Source organism: Fusarium vanettenii, assembly GCF_000151355.1.
Source record: "Fusarium vanettenii 77-13-4 chromosome 1 genomic scaffold NECHAsca_8_chr1_1_0, whole genome shotgun sequence".
In the NCBI taxonomy this organism is placed as follows: Eukaryota; Fungi; Ascomycota; class Sordariomycetes; order Hypocreales; family Nectriaceae; genus Fusarium; species Fusarium vanettenii.
The window spans coordinates 623,320-638,969 of record NW_003315876.1 but is presented as its reverse complement, the minus strand read 5'-3'; the positions used below and the strand labels follow the sequence as shown (position 1 = coordinate 638,969).

The 15,650-nt window shown below is 54.4% G+C and overlaps 3 protein-coding genes across 3 annotated transcripts; all 3 read right to left on the bottom strand.

The window, feature by feature from the left end:
• Positions 1–25: 25 nt before the first annotated feature.
• NECHADRAFT_29800 (uncharacterized protein) lies at positions 26–2,282 on the bottom strand (the record flags this gene model as incomplete). The annotated part of the gene is made up of 2 exons (XM_003049568.1): positions 26–2,012; positions 2,074–2,282. 2 exons carry the CDS (start codon positions 2,280–2,282, stop codon positions 26–28), a joined length of 2,196 nt encoding a protein of 731 aa, XP_003049614.1.
• A 2,481-nt stretch (positions 2,283–4,763) lies between these two features.
• NECHADRAFT_98537 (uncharacterized protein) lies at positions 4,764–7,857 on the bottom strand (the record flags this gene model as incomplete). The annotated part of the gene is made up of 1 exon (XM_003049567.1): positions 4,764–7,857. The coding sequence occupies one exon, from the start codon at positions 7,855–7,857 to the stop codon at positions 4,942–4,944; it is 2,916 nt and encodes a 971-aa protein (XP_003049613.1). The 3' UTR covers positions 4,764–4,941.
• Positions 7,858–12,721: 4,864 nt separating this feature from the next.
• Positions 12,722–14,163, bottom strand: NECHADRAFT_89693 (uncharacterized protein; the record flags this gene model as incomplete). The annotated part of the gene is made up of 4 exons (XM_003049566.1): positions 12,722–12,826; positions 12,869–13,147; positions 13,330–13,938; positions 13,990–14,163. 4 exons carry the CDS (start codon positions 14,161–14,163, stop codon positions 12,722–12,724), a joined length of 1,167 nt encoding a protein of 388 aa, XP_003049612.1.
• Between the last annotated feature and the right edge of the window lie 1,487 nt (positions 14,164–15,650).

The following is a 15,650-nucleotide window of genomic DNA, read 5'->3' as shown; positions in this document are numbered from 1 at the left end:
ATACATCAACTCATCAACTCATCTCTCATGCCATAGTGGCTCCCCACTCTTGCATCACCGTCGGGTTCTGCACAGCCTTGCCCGTCTGTCCACTCAGCCACGCCCGGCAAGCTTCAAGGTGAGCATACTGCTCCGTGTCTTGTCCGCCCAGACTCTTCATCTTAATGTCGGCCACGTCCAAAACACTCCGGCCTGCCGCATCCCGAGCATGAACCGAAGCGCCGTCTTCAACGAGTTGCTTCACCGCGAGCTTCCGACCGCAGCGGACAGCGACGTGTAGTGCCGTCTCACCAGACCGGTTGCGCGCGTTGATGTCAGCACCAGCTTCCACGAGCTTGTGCAAAATCTTGCCTCCGACCTTGTAATCGTCGTCCTCTGGTAGCTGTGCGGCGAATGCCATAAGCGGAGTATATCCGTGAATATCGTAGTGGTTCGGGTCGGCGTGCACATCAAGGAGACCTTCCAAAAGGTTCAAACGCAGGGTGTATCGCTCAGTGCAAGAATCCAGGTCCTTGGGTGCTCTGTCCTTCCTCCGTGGGCGATCGCTAGGCTCGCCCTGCTCATCTAGACCATGCTTGTGGAGGACGCTGGATGTGCTAAGTGTCGCTGCGGCGAGACAGTGCAATCCATTGCGACCTTCTGAATCCTCCAGATGAGAATCGAGAGAGGCTTTGTTGATAAACTTGAGCAGCTGAGCCTCTTGTGTAATAGGGTTAACATGGTACGGCTCAGCAGTGTCATCATCTTCAGGTATAGACGCCGGTACCGGAGGGTCGAGATCCATCGCTTGGGTGTAAGCCCTGTTGAATCTAAACGTAGGCTCAGGTGGAAGAGCAAACGTGGGCGTCACATTGAAGGCGTCTCGCTTGGTGCAATTGTCACTCTGACAGATCCGAAGGAAAAAGTTGCGCAGCTCAGGAGAGACATCCCTAGCGAGGAGGATGTGCGAAAAGGAACGTCCATAGTGATCGCGGGCGCCAAAGTTAAAGTTTCTCTGAGCCAAATTGCCCAGCAGCTCACACAGCAACTTCTCGTTGTCGAACCAGTTGCGGTGGAGGACATGCAGAAGGGTCTGGCCAGCCGTGTTTTGTGCGTTGAGAATGTGAGGGCTCGGGTTCAGCAGAAGAGCCTGGAAAAGGTAGTCCTGCAAGATCAATCCTCGTGCCGCCATGAAATGAAGAATCGTGTTGCCAAAGGGATCGCGATCCTCAACTTTCATACCGTCTTTGCTGTACTGGAGCATTCTGTGGACGTCGTTGGATACCCCGCGCACCGTCACCCAGGCCGGCTCTTGAATCTGTTTGTTAGGGAGACACAAACATGACTTTCTGATGTGCTGCTCCGTCTCTTCAAAGCATGGGGGCTGCTGTCCGAAAAGCTCATCGAGAAGTAAAAAGTCGCCAGGGAGATGATCAGGGCCATTGGGTAGAGGCGGCGGTGAGTCGGAGTCGTTCATCCAGGTTGAATGAGAAGGCTCGTCATCAGAAATAGGTGAAAGACTCGCTCCTCGATGATTGACAGGCGCTGTGTATCTCTTGACGAGCCTCTTAACACTCTTAACATATGCATCAGAATAATCGTTGAGCAGACGGTGCAAGGTCCCGGTGGTGCAGTCAGTGGATGCGGACATGAAACTTGTGCTTCGGAGAAATCGCTGAAAAACACCATCATTGTTCTGTTGCTGATTCGGCGCCGCCCTAGCCTGCTGAAGAGGAACAGATCTATTCGGCGTATGTTGTTGAGTAGGAAATTGGTTGAAAGGAGGAACCTCGAGTGTAGGACTAATGCCATTGTTCCTCATGAGATGCGGCGTGGGGTTCGGGTTAAGCGAGGGTATCGAGTTGTTAGGCATGCGAGCCTGCGAAACGATCGAGTTCCAACTAGAAGTTGTACGAGTGGGTGATAGTGCAAGCTCGTCCAATCGTCGACTCATATCCTCCTCGTTTCGCGGATGCAACCATCGAGGCTGCTTGTTGAGCAACGAATTGAGCTTCTTGTTGGCGGATTCAATACTATGACGTCTCATCAGCACCGAGTCACGCAAAGCTAAAGAAGGCGGGGAGGCAAACACACCCAGGAACAGGATCGGGGGACTTGGCATGGACTACAGCCATGATCTTGTCAAGCGAGAGAGTCGTGTAGAGGTAAAGTCGCGACACCTTTCTCTGCGAAGAAGACGTCCATAGCTGCGGTCGTCCAGTCGTGGTGTTGTTGGAGCCGCTGGGCGAGGCAGACGACACTGGGGGTCTGAGACCCGAAGGCGATGCCCCGCCAAAGTTCATCGTGTCGGTGATGGGTACTGTACTGCACTGTAGATGCAAGGCAGATGCTTTTGGGAGGGGAGAGCTGTTTGCTGATCAGTTGAAATGAATCGCAGCCTCGTGTGGATTTAATGTCAAGAAGCAGACAAGGCGCCCATTATGCAGTCATCAGGGAAGCACACAAGTTTATAAGGCGGCGTCCTCATTGAAAATGGGGTCGAAAAAGATGGTCGCAGGGGGGAGAAACGGGAAGCTAGGGATAACCGTGATGGCAGTGAGTAGATAGATAAAAAAGAGATGGCCAACACCAAAAGACCGTCTTTTCCCACTCTGGCCCCCAAAACAGGCCAGGGTGGGCATGATATCCTTCCCGGAAAGGGGGTGCACACCACCATCTCAGCTTGCGGTTTGTCCGTACCTACCTAGGCAGAGCAGCAGTGGAATGGAACTGAGTTGGAGGTGGCATGCGGATGCCCGCCTGTGGAGGTTTGAAGCTGCTGCGCCTCGTGATCGCAACGCACAGGAGGCCTACAGTACTAGGCGAGAGTCATGGCCAGCCAATGCTCGTTGTGAGACAAGATGCTGCACAACTGGATAATGGTGCAGCAGCCATTAGGGTTCAACAAGGTAGAAGCAAGAAATGCCGTGTGCCGGACGCTTTGACTGGGTTGATCAAGATTCATCTGATTCATCTGGCGACGCCTTGCTCTGTAACCGGCTCTGTCTTATGCTGTGTGCTGCAAGTTTGACAGCGGCTATTCCAGCCCACAGCGTTAACCGCCCAGCTACTGCACCATTACCTCTCAATCACACTCTAGTCAACCCTTTTCCCTCCAAAACCACTCAATCAAAGACTCGATCCCTTTTTACTCAAAACTACCCTCAATCACATCATTAACCACCTTTTCTTCAGCCCAGGAGGGAGCTCACATCGCTTGTCCGGCACACAGGCACAGGTGGGGGAATGCCAAACCGAGGCGCAGAGGGGCTGTGCAAAGATGTGGCTGACCATCAGCCCAGGCACAACATGTCGCTGCGCCTCGCGAGGCACAGAACTAGGTTGGATTTTCTAGGTTGTGATCTGAACCAATCCCTCTGCTGCCTCTTTTCTCTTATGCGAGCCCTGGACTATTGTCTCAATAGTTCACAAAAGGTCCGTCGGACAACAAAAGACAGGTTTCTCCTTACCGACGGTGTCAATGCGAGATCTCTCAGCCCCGCGCTCTCAGACGAGGAACAGCCGCGGGGTTAACAGTGAACCTCTTGGTTCTAGACTCGAATTCCCAAGACATGAAGCCACATGAGAATATCCAAAGCCTAGTTCACATTAATCAGATATTTTGTCCAAGAAATCATCCAGTGCCTACCTCAGCCTGCCCATTCCGGCATCTTCAGCTTTAGTTGTGAGCACTTGAACCCACATGCACGTCATTGGCCCTTGCATCCACAATCAGCCACTTTCCTGTAAAACACTCCGCCAACGTCCTCGTGCTCCCTCGACCGCTTTTGTGATCCAGATTGTACTCGGTGGCAACAAAGAACAGCGCCAATTAACTCATCGATTGAGAAAAGAGGATTCTTTAAGGCGGTGTGAACCGTTGCAACTCTAGAACATCTCATCTCAAGGCGAGAAAAAGCACGACGCCATCGACGACACCACGTGAAGACCAAGACATAGACCCGGAGGAGGTACGTACCTCCGATATTATGTCATTGTCCGAATGCCGGCCTTGCCCTTGCATCCCGTCCGTGTGCCGGCGGACTTCCGCGACATCGGATCGGGGAACGGAGAGGCGAGACATTTCAGCTGATTTCCACATGTGCGTCCCTAGTGCCGGTGCTGTTTCTCTTTGTTTGTGATCGGTCTGCCAATCAAAGCTTGCTCTTCCGAGCTTTCCGGTTATTGTCCCTGCAGCCTTCAAGCCTCCCAATCTCGATCACCAACCTCAAGTTGAAACATATACCATCACCAGAAACTTCAACTCAATCTTTACAACGACCCAGCATCTCTCTCCTCTTCTCTTCACCGACAATTAACCCTCACCGCAACAAAAGCCACATACCCCATCGTAGACGCCCCTAATCTTCCAGAACCCCCTTCCCGCATTCCAGTCCATCTCAACGGCCCTCTCCCCTTTTTTTACTTTCGTTTCTTTGACTTCCCGAGAACTTTCCAGCAGCCCGGATCAAACGGTCCCCATTCCCACACCCCTTTGTTCTAGCGCGTTTCAAAAAATTGCAAGGCCTTCTATCCCGTATCGAGCAATGTTTCCTTTACCCACCTGCCCACATTGGAAATGAAGAGGGAATAGAGTTTGGAACCAGAACGAAATCCCACCTGGGGCTCCATAGCAGCCACAAGGAACCTGGGAACAAAGGGCCAGTGGATCTAATTCAACGTCCCATGACAGCTTGACGTTAATACAACCCCAAATACAAGGCACTTGCTACGTTCAGGGACACTCAGAAACCTCAAAGTCACATCAGAAACACATCAAAGCTAGACAGATATGAAATTGGTATCTTTCAACAGTTAAGAAAAATACACAGTATTAACCAGAACTCGTAACCATTCTACACTATAGGCAGGGCCAAAGTCGTCTAATTCATACTATGTACATAGTGAAGCGTATTATGTTGGTAAGAATTAACAGCCAAGGAAAGTTTTTCCGAGATGCATTTACAGAAGGACGGCAAAGACACCGATGGCAGCGACGGCCATGGAGACACCAGCGCGGCCAGCACCGGCGGTGACGGGGGTGATGGGAGCCTCACCAGTCTCGGTGGGCTGGCTGTAGGGGAGAGTGGCAGAGGGCTGACCCTTGGAAGGCTCCTCAGGGCAGTTCTCACCACCTGGGCAGACGGGCTTGGCGGGAGTAGACTCCTCAGGCTTGGAGGGAGTCTCATAGCCAGGCTTAGCAGGAGTAGACTCCTCAGGCTTGGAAGGAGTCTCGTAGCCAGGCTTGGAGGGAGTCTCGGGAGTCTCAGGGGTCTCAGGAGTCTCGGGGGTCTCATAGCCAGGCTTGGAAGGCTGCTCGTGGCCGGGCTTCTCACCACCGGGAACAATGACAGTGGTGTAAGAAGGAATCTCAGCAGTGCCAGTGGGGTAGCAGGTGGTGGTGACCTTGCCGGGGTAGCAGTCCTCATCATCACCGACACACTTGGTGATAGTGTAGGTCTGGGTCTTGTAGAGGGTGGTAGGGCCCTTGGGAGGAGAGTAGACGGTAGGCTTGGCGGGGTGCTCCTCGGTCACGGGGCAAACGGTGGTAGAGACAGGGACAGTCTCAGTAGTGACATAAGGACCGTTGGGGCAGTCAGTGACGTAAGAGGGGCACTTGGTGACGGTGTAGACCCTGGTGCTGTAGATGGTCTTGGTGGTGTACTTCTCAGGGGGAGAGTAAGCAGTGGGCTTGGCAGGGTGCTCCTCAGTGATGGGGCAGACGGTGGTAGAGACGGGGTAGGTCTTGGTGGTGGTGTAAGGACCGTTGGGACCGTTGGGGCAGTCAGTGACATAGGCAGGGCACTTGGTAAGAGTGTAAACCTTGGTGCTGTAGATGGTCTTGGTGGTGTACTGCTCCTCGACGGGGCAGACGGTGGTGGAAACAGCAATGGTCTCAGTGGTGGTGTAAGGACCGTGAGGACCGTTGGGGCAGTCAGTGACGTAGGCGGGGCACTTGGTGTAGGTGTGAGTCTGAGTGGTGTAGATGGTCTTGGTGGTGTAAGGAGGCTCGTAGGGGGTAGTCTGGGCCTTGGTGGGCTTGGACTCAGTCTCAGTGGTGCAAGTGGTAGTGGTGTGGCCCTTTCCAGTCTCAGTGGTCTTGCCAGTCTCAGTACCAGTGGGCTCAGTAGCAGTACCGGTAGGCTCAGTGGCAGTTCCAGTGGGCTCAGTAGCGGTGCCAGTAGGCTCGGTACCGGTCTCAGTGGAAGCAGTGCCAGTAGGCTCAGTACCGGTCTCAGTGGAAGCAGTGCCAGTAGGCTCAGTAGCAGTGCCGGTGGGCTCGGTGCCGGTCTCGGTAGAGGCGGTCTCGGTGCCAGTAGGCTCAGTGGCGGTACCAGTGGGCTCGGTGGCAGTCTCAGTACCAGTGGAGGCGGTCTCAGTACCGGTAGGCTCGGTAGCGGTCTCGGTGCCAGTGGAAGCAGTCTCAGTGCCGGTAGGCTCAGTAGCGGTCTCGGTACCGGTGGAAGCGGTCTCGGTGCCAGTGGGCTCAGTAGCAGTCTCAGTGCCGGTAGAGGCAGTCTCAGTACCGGTAGGCTCAGTAGCAGTCTCGGTGCCAGTGGAAGCAGTCTCAGTTCCGGTGGGCTCAGTGGCAGTCTCGGTACCGGTGGAAGCGGTCTCAGTGCCAGTGGGCTCGGTGGCAGTCTCGGTACCAGTAGAGGCAGTCTCAGTGCCAGTCTCGGTAGAGGCAGTCTCAGTGCCGGTGGGGACGGTAGCAGTCTCAGTGCCAGTAGAGGCGGTCTCAGTGCCAGTCTCGGTAGAGGCAGTCTCAGTACCGGTAGGCTCAGTGGCGGTCTCGGTAGAGGCGGTCTCGGTGCCAGTAGGCTCAGTGGCGGTACCAGTGGGGACGGTAGCAGTCTCAGTGCCAGTAGAGGCGGTCTCAGTGCCAGTCTCGGTAGAGGCAGTCTCAGTGCCGGTGGGGACGGTAGCAGTCTCAGTGCCAGTAGAGGCGGTCTCAGTGCCAGTCTCGGTAGAGGCAGTCTCAGTACCGGTAGGCTCAGTGGCGGTCTCGGTACCGGTGCTCTGAGAAGCAGTCTCGGAGGTGGAAGCGGAACCGGAGGCAGTCTCGGTGGTGGAGACGGACTCGGTCACGGAGGCAGTGGCAGAGGTGGTGGCGGTCTGAGTGGGAGCGGTGGAGGTCTGAGAGGTGCGGCAGTCGCAAGCGTAGACAGCATCAACCTGGCTGTCGCAAGCACCGTTCAGGATGGAGAGATCGGCACCGGGCTGCTCAAGGCTGGCGCAGAACTCAACGGCGGACTCGCCAAGACCAACAACAGCGACGACACACTTGTCAGAGTAGTCGCAGTCGCAGTCCTCAGTAGCGGTGCTGGTAGGAGCAGTCTCAGTGGTGGAGGCAGATCCAGTGACGGGGCCGGTGGTGGAAGCAGTCTCAGTGGTGGAAGCAGAGCCGGAGGCAGTCTCGGTGGTGGAAGCAGAGCCGGAGGCAGTCTCGGTGGTGGAAGCAGAGCCGGAGGCAGTCTCGGTGGTGGAAGCAGAGGCAGTCTCGGAGGTGGAGGCGGAGGCGGTCTCGGAGGTAGAAGCGGAAGCAGTCTCGGTGGTGGAGGCGGAGGCAGTCTCGGAAGTAGACTGGCTCACGGAGACGGTGCTAGAGGCAGTCTCGGAGGCGGAGGTTGTGCTGGCAGTCTCCTGGGGAACGCAGTCGCAGGCGTTGATGGCATCCTGTCGGCTGTGGCAGACGTCCGAGACGGGGGAGAGATCGCAGGTGGGGACCTCGATCGAGACACAGAACTCGGCGCGGTTGGCGAGGTGCTTGACGCGGAGGTAGCACTCATCGGTGAAATCGCAGACGCAGTCCTCGGGGTTCTTGAGGAGGGCGCTGGCCACCGAGGCGGCCGCAGCCAGAATGTACACGCTCTTCATGTTTATAAACAACAGTAAATGCAGGATATGTATTAACGAATGGCTGCGGAATGTACTCGCAAGAGTCACTTATAATCCGCCAAGTGCTGGTGAAGAGGGATATCGAGAAAGGAAGGTAAGGAAAACTGTTCTAGTAGGTTGGATATGGCTGCTTATATGGACAGCGGATGGGACGAGATGACCTCCGCTTGGAGATGCGCCCCTGTCTGCCTCTTGATCCGCTGCTGCTCATCCACTCTGCAGCCCTCTCGGGCGTGCGTTGTCGGGCATGGGTCATGATGCCTGGTGGTGTCCAAGATGCAGCGCCTAGGAGAGTGTTAGCCTGGTACGCTATCGATCGAGCCAGCCACGCCCAGAGCGATGGCTCTAAACCCCAATGGGACAATAGGAGAGCTGTAAATAAACCGGTCTGTGCCGTGAGGCCGGACAGAACCGCCCATCGCAACGGTTGTTGTTGTTGGCTTGGCTGTTGGTGCTGTGGTGGTGGAAGAAGTGAAAGGAAGCGCTGGTGGGTCGAGAGAAAAAGGACGTAGCCACTTGGCGCATGCTCGTTTAGCTCCCCACCCCCTGGCCCCCTGACTAGTCAATTAGCCCGCTTACCTATTCGGGCAGTAAGCGGGATCATCTAGCGGGGTTACTGGTCGCCTAGAAGCCGCCCAGCGAGACCAGCGCAGCATGGCACCCGCCGAGGCTGCAGCGGGCTTGCTGGGATTACCGGTCACTAGAGCGTGAATAGTCTCGCTCTCGCCTGCGGTGCAGTCTTCCGCTACTGTTTATCCATCGAGCATCCGGCGTCAACAAGACAGGAGAGTCGATCTTGACTGGTGAGTTGGTTCTAGACGGGGCGCTCTAGCAGGTTGTCGGTTGCCGCACCAAGTCGAGCCCGTCGCTGTGCTAGCTCCATACGGGCATCGGCAACTCTTGATCAGGTCCCACCTCAGCTGGGCTGCTGCTCTGTGGAGTTTTCTCAAGCTTATCTCTCTTGTGTCCTCTGTGCGAGTTCATCCTTGCTCAGTAGTCAGGGCCAGAGCCAATCTACTCCGGACTGCCCTGCCCTGCGGAAGGTCGGCAATCCCAGTGTGCTGCTGGGGTCCTGTCTTCAGTCGCACAATGCCAACAGATCCAGACGCTCCAATGTGCACATCTCAATCTCCGGTTTACGGTCCCGACGTATTCCCCATCAGAGAAGATTCTCTGGCCCGTATCTATGATTATCTTTTGTTCTAGGCTCCTTTTACTTGCGTAGGGCTCCGGTTATTTTTAGAGATACCCTCTCTTCGGGAGTTTTTTCTGGCGGTTTGGTTTGCAGCTTGATGGAGATTCGGGAGATTAAACGGGGACGGCAAATAAGTGGATGAGATGCCTCTTCGAGAGACATCTGCAGAACAAAGAGTTCACGAAGCGTAAACTAACATGGCGATGGAGACGTTTCTTCTCGGATCTCGCGGCTTTCCGTTCTTGAAACAGACAATGATCGTCGTCTTGCATCTTGAATGAATCACATCTACATCGATCGTCGTCGATGTCCGAGAGTCTTTGACATCGTCAGCTAGTTGTCTAGTGCCGGTCTTTTCCTTGATTTACAATGGAGACGTCAAAGAAGATGAGATCTCCCTCACGTCGACCTTGACGCCTCCAAGAGATGGTTCACGCCGCCAACGACTTCTGTGACGTACTGGGGTCCAGTGTTGAGGGACTCTTTGAGCCTTGTCTTTGTTACATCCATTCGCCCTGTTTTCCCCTCGTACCCGCATCTTGAGGATGTTTAAAGTTCATTCCTTTGACCGTTGGTCGTCTGTCATCCTTACGAAGCATATTCATCTTGCTCATTGGTTCAACATCTCGTGTTTCTCAGCGGCATTCCACTTCGGTACCTGCATCAAGCATGTGGTCAAGTCTTCACCTTGGACACCGCCATTGGACAACCCTCTGCAAACCCGCATTCACCTCGTAAAGCGTAATTAAAGCGGCCGTGTCTCGCCCTCTTTTCTTTGGCCAATGACAGACTCAGATTTCTTCGGGTTCCTGCGTCGCCGGGCTGACACACGATTGACATGGCTTGCGGAGAACGCCTCAACAACGGGACGCGAAAAAAAAAAAGGGGACCGCAAATGATAATGCCCAATTGAAAATGGAGAGCGTCATCATAAGAGGGGAAATCTTTCATGGTGTGTGAATACGTGTGCCTCTAGCCAAGAAAAGAGAGGCTTAACGGGCAGAAAAGAAGGGGGGAAATTAACACAGGGGTATGAGAAGTCAATCGCCACGAAAAAAAACGGCAGCTGATGGGCCCGAGAAAATGGTCAAACGAGCGTGGCTTGCGCTACAAAGAAAATCAAACCCAATGCCATTCGCCTTGCAATTTTGGAACAATCGCGCTGTGGCGTCCTTCTAAAGCATTGGGCCCATCCACCCGGGCTGAGCCAATCCTTCTTCTTGTTCCCCCACTGGCTGTGCAAAGGAGTCATCACCTCATGGCCGGGCTCCAACGGCTCCAGCGCCTGCGTCTGGGAGATGAACCACGGATGCTGCCTTTCCGCCCTTTTACGGGAGACGGGTCTTTCTGTATGTCTTCAGGGGTAAAAGGGGTTTATCGGGTTTGACAGAGAAGCTAGCGATTGAAGTTTGTTGATGTCCGCAAGCTACCCGGGAGACGAACAACAATAACATCATGGCCTGTCAATTGTTGTGCTGACAGCCAAGCAAAGTAAACTCTCTTAACAGACATCGATTATGATCCTCCCGCTCGCTCTATAATGCCGCAATCTACAGGGCACCCTCGTTCACAACCAACGTTTTTCTCAGATAAAATAAAAAATGCAACTGTCACGTTGTATCTCCCCCGCCTGCTCCCAGTCCGAAACGTGTGAACAACCTTTGATGCCTCCACAGCCTTCGGAGTTTTGCCCAGGCTGTGTCTTTTTGACCTCAGATCCTTCGTAAACAAGTGCTCTCATTGGAGGTTCGAGGTCCTCTTCTCCATCGTGCTGCTGTTATCCCTGCCCCTGATCACTGCCTTTCTCGTTCTTGGCCGAGAGGATCGCAAAATGCTAGGGCAGAGAGACTCCAATGCCCTGGCTCGCCAGGCTCGTGCCGGCTGTGGCTCGATTCTCAAACAAGCTAACAGAGGATAAAAAATGACAGGGACCTGACAGCAACACGACAAACGGGATGTTACCTTCAGGTCCCCTCAGCCTCCAAAAAAGCCCATTCACCACAGCCACCAACGCAACGTCGAAAATGCCGTGTTACCCATTCTCCTCAACTGAAATTGATTCAGCGAACCCCAAGCCACTCCCACTTGGTCTCTCCTCTCCCGTTCCGAGACAAGACATTGATTAAGAACGGATCACTGCATCCAAGACACGGCATGGCCCAACTCGCACATGGGGGACAATCCTTGCCTTGTCCCGCCATGGGGCCGGGCTCCTCTATTGACTCACTAACTCGCAATTTATCTAATTTATCAATTCTTTTTATTCTCTAGTCCACTTTTTTGTTTCTTGCTCTTCTCTGCCTTTCTGCCAATGTCATCTCCTCCACCGTAGACGGTCTTGTTAGCGCATCTCGAACGTCGATAGTTCCATGCAGGCTTATCACTCTTCATCCGCGCCCGGCCATGTTTGCCGCCCGTCTCTGGGCTTTCCCTCTCCTGGAGACTCGTATGTCTTTGATTACCCAACTGGACGACAGACGCGTCCATCGTCTACCCCATTTTACAGAGGTCAACAACGTCCGAGTGTTTGCAGGCCATGATATCATCTAGTTGTAAACTATTGGGCTTCTACTGCCAATGCCTTTTCAGCCCCGACCATACAGGCCTGGCATCCTCTCGGCCCAAAGAAGCACCGCTCTCTGCATCGTGCTCCTCTTTCCCCTTGCAAGACGCATGCACTCAATAGCCCACAACCCGGGGCTGAGAGCAATGGCAGACGGCCGCTCCTTGACAACATCAGCCCATGATTGTCATCGCCGACCATCAAAGGCAAAGCAAGATCTGTGCCTGGACTCTTTCGCCCTGTCCTTGCCACAACTGGAGCCGGACCTGGAGCTTTCTCGCCGGCGCGTCCTCTCCCCTGTCACTTCTCTGTTGATCCCCCTGGCCCATCGCCAGCTTCACCCCTGTTGCCTGCCTGCCCGCTGACTTGCTCGCCGATGATCCCCGTCCGCTTAATCATCTCCCCTCACGGTCAAGTGGTTGTGGGACAGGCTGGCAAATCTCTGTTTCCTCCTCCCACCATGTTGGTCCAGGCCCGGCCTGGGCCGAGCTGAAGACAAGGATTGGTTCCCCTACGAGCTGAGCTATTGATCTTGGTTTTGATAGTTCTCAAGGCTACTGTTTTGGGCGCGCTTGCCTCTAGCTACAATCTCCTCTTCCTTTCCCAGCCATTTCTTTAGGTTAATGCGCACCCGAAATGCTGGTGGCAGCACTACTTTGGGAAAGCGGAAATGATGCCATGAGATTAGAGTTTTCGTAAAAGGAGTTGATGGTGGGAGAGTGACAGCTTCTTTGCCATGGACTTCTTAATGTGGGTGGTGATGCCAATAATAAAGAAGCTCTCTAGCCCATGACAGCCCGAGAATTGCTGTTTCACCTGTCGGTGGCACTACAGTTTAACAATGCCAGATCTTGTCGTCTAAAAGCGTGTGTATCTTTTCTTTATCTATTGACTATCATTGCCGATCTAGGAGCGCCCAGGAAATCCTCTGGTGGTTCTGTGCTATTGTTACACGCAAATGTGTTGGCCCTGGGCTGCGCAACACTGTCGTTGGTTTCTGGACACCACCCAGGAAACGAGCCAAGAATGAAACAAAAAGAGTAAAACGCCGTCCAACGCCTAGCTATCCCGTCTTTCAAGCAAGTTTATTCTTCGTCCTTGACCTTGTCGTCATCCTTCTCCACAGGTTTCTCTTCAGGCTTCTCTTCTGGTTCCTCGGTCTTCTCCTCTGCCTCGGCTTCCTTCTCTGGCTCTTGGACCTCGGTCTCCTTGGCGTCGTCAAACTGGTTGACGAGCACGTAGCGGAATCGAGGCTTGCCATCCTCCATATCGACAATGGCCTGGTTGGCATCGGACATGGGACGCTTCTCAACCCATGGAACGATGTGCTTGTCGGCGGCGAGCTGGAAGAGCTCCTCAATCTCCTTGGGACTGCCGATCAGAGATCCGGCCAGCCTGCGTCGTGCGGGTACGAGCGCCCACGCACTCACGGGGATGGGCTCTTCCGGAATGCCCACCTGCACAAGTGTGCCGTCGAGGCCGAGCATGTCAAAGTACTCTTGCAGGGGCATCTGCGAGAGGATCATGTTAGCCATGTGGTTCTGCAAGCACAGAAGAGATTGGGCCGTGGTAATGGGTTGCGGCAAGCTCGGCATGCGCGGTGTAAGCAATGCTGTTGGTCATTGCTGTGCTGCACGCCTTGACGCAGGTCCTCATGCATGATGAATCACAGGAACTGGAAATGGCAACGTACCTTTGGTGATGAGACAGTGCAGATGATGAGGTCGAGGGTTCCAGCGTGCTTCTGAGACCAGTTCTCATCTTCGGCAGTTGCGATATACTCATCGGCTCCCAGTGCCAGGGCTTCTTCCCTCTTGTCTGATCGTCGAGAGATACCGATGACCTTGTCAGCGCCCATGGCCTTGGCGATGAGAACGGCAAAGTGACCGAGACCACCGACACCGACAACACCAACCCTCCTTCCGGGACCAGCGCCGAAGACCTTGAGCGGGGAGTAGACGGTGACACCGCCACAAAGCATCGGCGCCGCATGCTCTGGGAGCAGACCGTCGGGAATCTTGATGACAAAGTGTGAGGGACTTCGGTGGTACAGGGCATATCCTCCGTAAGCCTTGCCGCCATTTCGGTACGTCGTGTTGTATGTCAGGTGCATATCATGGCAGTAGTTCTCGAGGTGAGTCTCGCAGGCCTGGCAAGGTCCATCGCGGGATTGGCACGAGTCCGTCTGGGCACCGACACCGACCAAGTCTCCGACCTTGATGTTTCCCTCCGCCTCGGATCCGACTCGAACTGCGACACCGACGATTTCGTGGCCAACGACGCAGGGGAAGTCGGTTGGGCCCTGCTAACGGTTAGTATGTGATGTATCAGGGAGTCCCCGAGGGAAACGCACCCAGCCAGCTCGGAGCGTGTGGATGTCTGAGCCGCAGATGCCCGAGTGGGTAATTCTGATATCGACATCTGTCTCTTCCCAAGGCTTGGGCTCGTACTCCTTCCAGACCATGTGGCCTTCAGCTGCTCTTGGGTCTTCACCCATCCAGCCTTCAAACTTGTAATCAGTCGCCATGTTGATGTTTCTCAGGGGTCTCCTTGTATGGAAGTTGTGTGCAGCGTATTTGCTGTGAGTGTATCCAGTCTTGGTTGTTGATGTCGGATTGTCTGGTTCTTCCATTTCTCGTCTTGGGCATCATGTCTCCTTTATATATCTCCTTTCCTAATCTCCTCCGAACCCTCCACCTCTATTTCCAGCCCATTTGGCAGACCACTAACTCCTGGAAACTGGATCGACTCCCCTTGCCCGTATCGCATCGCAACCGCCCAACCGGCAACGGACCGGTCTCCCGATCATGATACTGTTAAAACATTGCAACTCCACTCGTCGATATGGCCCCTTCACCTTGCTCACCTCACACCACACCATGTGGGACCAGAGCCCCGGCAGAGCCTCCGTTTGCTGGCTCCCGCCGGGATGTGATCCACCGCGGTAAGGAGCCTCGAGGTGAGGGTAACGTCAGCCGCCGATAGGACGTCTCGGTGAGCTCGTGGGGGTTCGATGGGTTATCGGCCGGTTGTCATTCGGTCGACGTTGATTGTGGACCAGGGGTCAGATAGGGTTTCCATACTTTCTAGAAGGTGGCTTGCGGCCGTTGGAATGCTGAGGCTCAAGTGCCGGTGCTATGTCTCAGAAGGTTTGGAGGCTTCTGTAGTTTCCGCTTGAGGCTCTGCCATGACTCGTAGACGTCTTGGAAGACGACTCTCGACAGCATTGATTCTCCATCACCAACATCAGCCTACGATAGTCGAGACCGAGATAATAATCCATCAGTTGCATGTCCTGCCAGCTCATGGGCAGTTTTGGGAAACCCATGTCTCGGTAACTGTCCGATAGTTTTGTCCCATACGGAGAGGCCCCCGTTCCAAACGTTCCTGCGGTGATCCGCTTCTCTCGGCTTGAGGTGAGACGGTGCCGAAGCCATTCGCAGACCGGGTCTTTGGGCCGTGGAGTCGAGAACGGGCCGCGGTGAGGCATCAAGAGCTCAAGCATGGGGGTACTGAGGGACACCGCCCTGGACCTCACCTTTGGAGTGAGTCGATGGGCAGGTATATGAGTCGGTGAATCCCGTGATTCTCGGGCAAGTAATCTTCTTTCACCGACGACCTTCTCGGCGCTTCCGCATGAGAAAAGGATGATCTGCAGCCAGCCCTATCTAGGGGAGGCGAATGTCAGTAAGACTTCTCTCCCTTGTTCGACAACGTGGTTTGAGGTTCCAGAATAGGAGGAACTGCGCATTTACCGGGACCGGATTCGTCGGGCCTCACAGGCCACCGCCCCTTGACGATGGAGCATGAAGATGGCCCACGAAGATAAGCATTGTCGCGTGATTCTGAATTTTGCGTGCTTTGGTGTAGGGTAAGCGTTTGAGATGGAGGAGGTTGCATTTTCTGGAGGCAATTGGATCGGTCACATTGTTATAGACTGGAGGCGAGATCTAGCGCCAACTGGGCTTGGTATGGGCTATTTCTCCTTGGTCAATTGATGCATCTATCTGTTTG